Here is an 8,345-nt window from a genome sequence, read left to right as displayed (position 1 = left end):
GGCCGAGATCTCCAAGCCTACTCGAATTGGAGTCGAGCATCCTCCACCCAGATCCTCCAAATTCCAGTAGGCGGGGGTCACACCCACTACCTGGCCCCCTGGCGCCGTGTAATCCCATCAGCGGCCAAGACTCAGAGACTACAAAATGCAGCTCCCATCTTTTTATGATATCACATTATCTCATTCCTACTCTGGACAAACTTGCAGGCTATCGAATATAGCCTGCCCACAGGGCAGAGTCTGGCAAACTCCCCGTGGCGCACCAAATATGCCAAATACCAGTAACAATGATGGGTCTCATTCTCCTAAAAAGCCTTGAATATAATCTCAGGGCTAGGATGAAAGAGACGTTACTGGGGCCTGCTCGAAGCAATCGACGATTAACAGGATGATGAATGAATGAATGAATGAATGAATTTAATTGGGTTTTTTTTGCGGCTTCAGAGAAGGCTGTTGGAGAGTTTTCACTGAGATGTCTGTGGTGCACACATGACCTTCAGGTGCACTCGGAGGGGTTCCCAGAATATATCTGCACCCCCAAGCACCCCCCCCCCCGCATCCCTGACCCACGTGGCCCCCGGCACATCCTCCCTGGGCCCTCACTCTTGTTCCATGAGGACATGTTCCCGGCAGGGCAGGGCATCTGGGAGCATCCGCGCTCGTGCTCTGGACACATGGTCCTCCTGCCTTGCGCCCACAGGCCAGGAGACGGGCAGAGGGTCCCCTCCCACTCACAGTGGAATCTCTGTGAACACAAACTCTCGCTCGTGCTCCTTTGTGACTCCTGGGTTTCCCCTGTTCCTGCTGCTCACGGTGACTTTTTGAAGTAAATTTACTCTTCCTTTTTGGTGTAGCAACACTCTTCAGTTAGAAAAACACATGGACTGGGGTTTTGGTCACCCTCTCGTCAGCTTTTAAAATGATTTTGTAGGTCCCAAATCAAACTGGCTATTTCTTTTTTTTCTTTTGGTTCAGAGGCGTCTGTGAATATTTTGGCAGCCGGTGTCTAAAGTGTTACTATAAATACATTTTCCTAGATCTCCTTTGATGTAAACCCCCATGAAAAGTTTACACCTAGAAAGCACAGAAATCAGGGACCAGAGTGATAGCACAGTGGGGAAGGCACTTGCCTTGCATGCAGCAAACATGGGTTCTATCCCCCACGGCATCCCATAAGGTCCCCCTGAGCACTGCCAGGAGTGATCCCTGAGAGCAGAGCCGGGAGGAACGCCCGAACATCGCCTGGTGTGGACCAAAAACAAACAAAAGGCATAGAAATCTGTGGAAAACCAGCAACTCCGTAGTGCCGTGCTTTATGGACGTGTCTCTCTTCGTGTCTGTCACTCTGCCTCTGTGTCTTGTTCTCCCTCTGCAAGGGATTGACCTCATGCTTGCAACACATAACTCTTCCCTGAGCCATATCCTGGCATCTCTCCCTTGGTACCACTGATGGTTACTGGGGGCTTGGTTATCGTCCTCCATATGGCTCCACGTCCGGTGATGGACTGACGCATCCCTTAGCCCGAGCCGAGCGGCGGGCCGTGGTGGTGTTCACTGTGGATGCTTCTGTTTCCCAAACTCCAGGACACTTCCTGGAGTTCTGAGGTGGTCACACCATGGGGGGGTGGTTTCTTGTGAGCTGATGGGGAACGCTTTCCTAAAAGCATTGCCTTGTAAATAAAAAATCCAGGCATGAGAGGTGGGAGCAGGGGGGGGCACACACAGGGGAGGAGGGCGTTTGCCTTGCACATGGCTGACCCAGGTTCTATCCCCACCACCTCATACGGTTCCCCGAGCACCACCAGGGACTGATTCCTGAGCACAGAGCCAGGAGTAACCTCTGAGCACTGCAGAGTGTGGCTTAAAAACAAATCAAAACAAAAATCCAAGGCTGGAGCAACAGTACAGCGGGGAGGGCGTTTGCCTTGCACAGGGTTGACCCAGGTTTGATCCCCGACATCCCACGTGGTCCCCTGAGCACCACCAGGAGTAATTCCTGAGTGCAGAGACCCCACTGCCCCCCCCCAAAAAAAACAACAAAGAATCCAAGTACAGAGGTCTGGGCATGCTTTTCAAATGGAAAGAGGTTTTGGGGCTGGAGCGATAGCACAGTGGGTAGGGCATTTGCCTTGCACGCAGCCAACCTGGGTTCGATTCCCAGCATCCCATATGGTCCCCGAGCATCTCCAAGAGTTATTCCTGAGTGCATGAGCCAGGAGTAACCCCTTTTCATCGCCGGGTGTGACCCAAAAAAAGCAAAAAAAAAAAACCCAAAAAACAAAAAGAGGTTTTGAATGCACATACACACGTGTTCTGATTTGTTTGGGGATCCCCTCTTGGCGGTGCTCAGGGGACCATACAGGATGCGGCAATCAAACCCGGGTCATCTCTGTGTAAGGCCAGTGCCCTCCCTGCTGTGCTATCTCTCCGGCCCTGGAGGCGGCAGGGGGTGGGGGGGGGGGGCTCGGCCAAGTCCATAGAATCCCCCTGACCCTCCGGGCTGTCGTCACTGCCATTGCAGGGGAGAATATGAGCCAGCCAGGCCAGGACGCCGCGTCGTGCTCCTTCCGAGACGTGGACTCGCTGATGGCCACGCTGCAGATGGCCGTCCACATCCCCACCTTCCTGCTGGGCCTCCTCCTCAACCTGCTGGCCATCCGGCGCTTCAGCGCCTTCCTGAGGAAACGCTGGTCGGGCCACGCGGCCACGGCCATCTACATGATCAACCTGGCCGTCTTCGACCTGGTGCTGGTGCTGTCGCTGCCCTTCAAGCTGGCGCTGTCGCACGAGTCGCGGGCCTTCCCCGCGCTGTGCACGCTGGTGGAGTGCCTCTACTTCATCAGCATGTACGGTAGCGTCTTCACCATCTGCTTCATCAGCCTCGACCGCTTCATGGCCATCCAGTTCCCGCTGCTGGCCGGGCCCCTGCGCTCCCCCGGGAAGACCCTGGGCGTGTGCTGCGGCATCTGGGTGCTGGTCTGGGTGGGCAGCATCCCCGTCTACAGCTTCCACGGCGAGGCCAACGGGCTCCGCTGCTTCCACAACCTGTCCAACAGCACGTGGACGGCGCCCGTGGTCGTCCCCCTGGAGGTGTTCGGCTTCCTCCTGCCCCTGACCATCATGGCCTTCTGCTCCGCCAAGATCATCCTGGTCCTGCTGGGCCGCCGGGCTCACACGCAGGACTGGGCCCAGCAGCGCGCCTGCATCCTGACGGTGGCCGCCAGCCTGGCCGTCTTCGTGGTCTCCTTCCTGCCCGTGCACCTGAGCGTCTTCCTGCAGTTCCTGGTGCGCAACGGCGTGATTGTGCAGTGCACGGCCCGGCAGAACATCAGCCTCTTCCTACAGCTGTCCCTCTGCTTCTCCAACGTCAACTGCTGCCTGGACGTTTTCTGCTACTACTTCGTCATCAAGGAGTTTCGCGTGGGCCTCATGGCCCACCGGCCTTCCCGGGGACAGCTGGTCCTCCAGGACACCATGACCACCAGGGGCTGAGGGAGGGGGCCCAGCTCAGCTCAGCTCAGTGGAAGGACTCTCCCCTCCCCCACCCCGGCCTGGCCCTGAAGTCCCAGCAGCAGAGGGTCCCGGGGGGCTGAGGTGACAGCACCTCGACCTCTGTTCCAGCACTTTCTTTGCACACTGTGGCCCAGAGACATCCCCACGGTTTGGCACAAGACAGTTTGGACCCATCCCTGTCCCTGTGCCTGGGAACCTCCAAGTGGCCTCAGCGGCAGGTGAAGTCTTGTCCACAGATGCTGCTTGAAGGCCCAAAAAACACAAGACAGAAACTAGAGCAAGGCGTCTGAGTGATGCTCTTCCTCCACGCACCTGTTTGTACTGGGAGATTCTGGAAAGCTCTCTGTCTCTGAAAACTGGGCGTCAGAGTGGCTCAAGAGGGTCCTGGTGGGGAGTGTCCTGGGTGGACAGACATGAGTCAAACCCCTTCTTAGCTTGGGGCTTCCAGAGAGAGCAGGTTTCATATCCTTCTAGAACACTCCGCTAGTCTCGCAGAGACCATAGTCAAGGAGGCCATCCTTGACTGTTGTCTATGGAGGCATCAGGGCAGAGCTATAAGGACTGACTCCAGTTCCCTCTGGGTTCTAGAAAGGGCTGTGGCCTGCCAGGCCTCCCCGAGTCCATGAGGAGACTGGCATATAGGGTGGTTGGGAAGGCATTGGTCAGACCTGAGACCCTTCAAGGTCCTTGAAGGAAGGTGACAAGCCAAGGAAGGGTTATGGGGTGGGACCTCCTCCCCCACTGCTCTCCTGTAGCTGGGAGATGGGGGTGGGGGTGTCTCGAGATAACAGCTGTCTCTCTTGAAGGAATCCATCCAGAGGAAATAAGGAAAGTGTCCTTGTCTGCCCAGACCCTGCCAGTCATGTCCAAGGAGCTGTCCCTCACCGGTGGCGGCCAGGCAGGACATGGTTCAGCTGGGCACGGGCCTCTGTCTCAGTGGCACAGAGCCCTGGGTAGCTCCTCCTGTAAATGGGAGACTGCTGAGTCATGGCTCAGGTTTGCTGAGTCACGGCTGAGACAGGTTACTCTGGTGATGATTGAGAACAGCAGGGACAGATGACTGAAAGCTAGAGACTCCGAGGCCTCCGGGATGAAAGAGACTTCCAGGATAAATAGTGGGGTGGTTTTACAAGATGCAGGAACAGGAAGAGGATTGGAGTCAAGACTTTCACGTAAAGGGAGGCAGGCGGGGCTGGAGCGATAGCACAGCGGGTAGGGCATTTGCCTTGCATGCAGCCAACGTGGCCGACACAGGTTCGATTCCCAGCATCCCATATGGTCCCCTGAGCACCGCCAGGAGTGATTCCTGAGTGCATGAGCCAGGAGTAACCCTGAGCATCGCCGGGTATGACCCAAAAAGCAAAAAAAAATAAATAAATAAATAAAAATAAATAAAGGGAGGCAGGTGCAGGAAGGACAGTTGTGCCGGGCAGCCTGGGTGTGTGGGAGGCCCAGGGATGGAAGTCGGGGCTCTCTGCCTGCTAGGTTTCCCCCCACCACCCAGGCTTGAAGCTGCAGGGGTGGATCCCGAGTGGGGGGGCCCGGACGAAGAAAGGGCAGGAAGGAGAGAGGCCCAGCTACTGGCCCCAGGCAGGCCCCCTACCTAAGGGGCCTCTGTGTGGCGTCTTGGTGACTGGAGGGGACAGAGAAGGACCAGGAAAGAGTGAGAGTCAGTGTGCGCAGGGGAGGGGGCCTGGACACCCTCGGACTTCTGTCCTGCTGCCCCACAACTGGACCTCCTCCTGGGGCTCAGCAGAGCCATGGGTGGTGCACTTAGGGACACCCCCCCTACACACACACACACACACACACACACACACACACACACACACACACACAGAGTTTCTCCCTGCTCTCCATTGTGGGTGCCGAGGGGTGCCAAGCACCCGGGCTAGGAGGCGGGGGCCGTAGCCCTGCCCCTCAGCACCCCACACAAGGAGAAGGCGTCACTGCCTGAGCCAGAGGGTGGAGAGGGCCGCAGGGGAACACAGGCCCCAGTCGAGGAAGTGAGGTGGGGGTAAGCTGTGGCCATGGTTAGTGGCTGTGGCCACGGTTAGTCCAGCAGCAGGTGAGAGTGGGGTCAGTCAGCGTCAGGGTGTTATGACACCCCAGGACCTACACCCCACAAAGGGCAGCTGCTGAGTGGGGGGGGGGTATCCCTGAAAGGCTGGAATATCTGTTGCTGTCACCTGCCGAGACCTAGAGGCCTGGTATGGCTTCTTACATGACCTCTTGTACCCCATGTCCAGAGGCCTGGAGGCCTGGCATGATACTCATGTGGCCTCCCTGAACCGCATGTCCAGAAAAACCTGAAACACACTCGTACGAAACTTCCGTGGCGCCTAGGAGGGATTTGATTCATCCGATTTGCCCAATAAAAGATCCAGAGACTGTGCAACTTCGTCTTGGCTTCCTGCTGACCCCACAAATGAGCGTGGGCAGGATGCGCGGGCCTCAGGCCTGCCTGTCCCCACTCCAAGTCCTGAGAGGACGAATCTGCCTGGTCAGACCTGAACTTCCTGCCACCCCAGTTCCGAGCCCCAGGAAAGCTGAATCCCCCAGGCCCCGGCCAGCACCCCCCATTTTCCTGAGTCTTCCATCTGAGGAGCTCTTCCTCTTCCTCCTCCTCATCCTCAGCTGCAGGGGTCCGAGCGGTGACACACGCGGAAGCTGGAGGAAGGTCTTTAGGAGGAAACTAGGTGACCCTGTGGGTGGGGACCTTGCGGTGAGACTCGGGTTCTTAGATGGTGCCTCCCTCTCTACACACACACACACACACACACACACACACACACACACGCATCTGGATGACATACTCTCTGTACCCGAGGCGAGAGGCCGGAGGGGGGGGACTCACAGCTGGCCCCAGCCTGCCGAAACTCCGGAAATCACAGTCTGTGTGTCCAGCTTCAGGGACAGAGCCCCCACCCCCCCCCCAACCCTGGGGGCAGCTCACATCTGGGCCAGGGCAGAGACCACATGCCTCTGGTATCTGCCTTGGGCAGTCGTAGAAAGCACTAGAAAGCCCTAGAAAGCCCCAAGTCCCGGCAGAGATGAGCAGCTGGAGGGTCCCAGTGCCAAGGCAGCATGGGGCTGCCAGTCCAGTAGGCAGCGGAGGCCAGACGTGTCGGGGTGCAGCAGGGAGGAGCCGTCCCGGGCTGCCCCCCCCCGACACCCACATGGGTGCCTGTTGGCCTCCAGGGAAAGGCAGCAGGGGCCGCTGTGGGGTCTCCAGACCTCGTGCATTTAGGGGGAGGGAGCACTCCCTAAAACTATCACACACAGGACTGGAGTGATAACATAGCGGGTAGGGCGTTTGCCTTGCACGCGGCGGACCCAGGTTCGATCCCCAGCATCCCATATGGTCCCCTAAGCACCGCCAAGAGTAATTCCTGAGTGCAGAGCCAGGAGTAACCAACCCCTGTGCATCGCCAGATGTGACCCAGAAAAGCGCACACACACATACACACAGAAAAACCTATCACACACACCCTCTCATCTTTGGTGCTCAGAGCTGGCTTCTCAGGGAGACCAGGGCTCAGGGCCACGCAGGAGCCCGAGGGAGTGTGTGTGTGTGTGTGTGTGTGTGTGTGTGTGTGTGTGTGTGTGTGTGTGTGTCTCAGGGGCACCCCAGGAGCCTGCAGACTGTGTCTCTGTCCCGTGCTGTGGCGTGAGGGATCCCCTGCCCAGCGATGTCCCTCCCGGGGGGGCTTTGAAGCCCAGAGAGGCAGGCCCGGCGCTCAGCGGCTGGTGATTCAAAGCCTTGTTCTGCGGGGCGGAGGGGCCTGGGTTCACCGGGAGGGCTCCGGCGCGGTTAACCAAGTCACCTCCGGCCAAGGGTGCAGGCACGCAAAGGTTCAGCCTCCAGCCTTTGAAAGGGCCCGTATGGGGTCGCTGCTGGCTCAGGGCAGGGGCTAAGCGTGTGTGGCTGCTTCCTGTCGCCTCTGGCGTGGGGGCACCATCCGGGGAGGGCTGTGTGGGGCTTCGGAAAGGCAGGAAGAGGTGAAGAAGCCTGAACTCTCCTGTTCCCTTAGTACCCCCCCTGCCCCCGAGAGTCAGGGCCAAGCCATAGCTCTGGGGCAGACCGTGGGGGTCTCCTGGAGAGCCCAGAGACGGGGGCGGTGTGAAGGAAGGTGTGGGGGGGCCTTGAGAGATAGTGTGGGGGGCAGAGCTGTTGCCTTGCAAGTGGCTGGTCCCCATTCAATCCCGGCACTGCAGACGGCTTCCTCTCCCCAGCACCGCCAGAAGGGCTTCCTGGGCACACCCCCCTCAGATTCCAGGACGTGGGACTCAGACTGCAGGAGACCACCCTTTCCCCCGCATGTGCCATCTCGTGCCGGTGACGCCGGTTGGGGACCCCTCCAGCAGCAGGTCAAACCCCTCTCCCACCCCCTGTGCTTTCCATCCAGTTTCCTACACTCGGGCACTGGAGGGGGTGTCCCCAGGCAGGACAGGGGCCAACACAGGAGCGGGAGACGCACTGGGCCTGTCCTGGGGCAGGAGATTAAGGGATGCTGCGGACCAGAATCCATCAAAGGGGGCCGGAGCGATAGCACAGCAGGGAGGACAGCGTTTGCCTTGCACATGGTGCATTTAGGGGGAGGGAGCACTCCCTAAAACTATCACACACAGGACTGGAGTGATAACATAGCGGGTAGGGCGTTTGCCTTGCACACGGTCGACCCGGGTTTGATTCCCAGCATCCCATATGGTCCCCCTGAGAACCGCCAGGAGTGATTCCTCCTGAGTGCAGAGCCAGGAGGAACCCCTGTGCCTTGCTGGGTGTGACCCCCTTCCCCCACCCAAAACAGAAAGAAACTACAATGTTCCAG

The 8,345-nt window shown here is 58.4% G+C and overlaps 1 protein-coding gene across 1 annotated transcript; it reads left to right on the top strand.

The window, feature by feature from the left end:
* The first annotated feature begins 2,529 nt into the window (after nucleotides 1–2,529).
* On the top strand, nucleotides 2,530–3,492 carry GPR55 (G protein-coupled receptor 55). The gene has a single exon (XM_056121444.1). The coding sequence runs from the start codon at nucleotides 2,530–2,532 to the stop codon at nucleotides 3,490–3,492; it is 963 nt and encodes a 320-aa protein (XP_055977419.1).
* The last annotated feature ends 4,853 nt before the right edge of the window (nucleotides 3,493–8,345 follow it).

Source organism: Sorex fumeus, unplaced genomic scaffold (assembly GCF_029834395.1).
Source record: "Sorex fumeus unplaced genomic scaffold, SorFum_2.1 ptg000005l, whole genome shotgun sequence".
Classification (NCBI taxonomy): domain Eukaryota; kingdom Metazoa; phylum Chordata; class Mammalia; order Eulipotyphla; family Soricidae; genus Sorex; species Sorex fumeus.
This window is presented reverse-complemented; position numbering and strand designations above follow the sequence as displayed.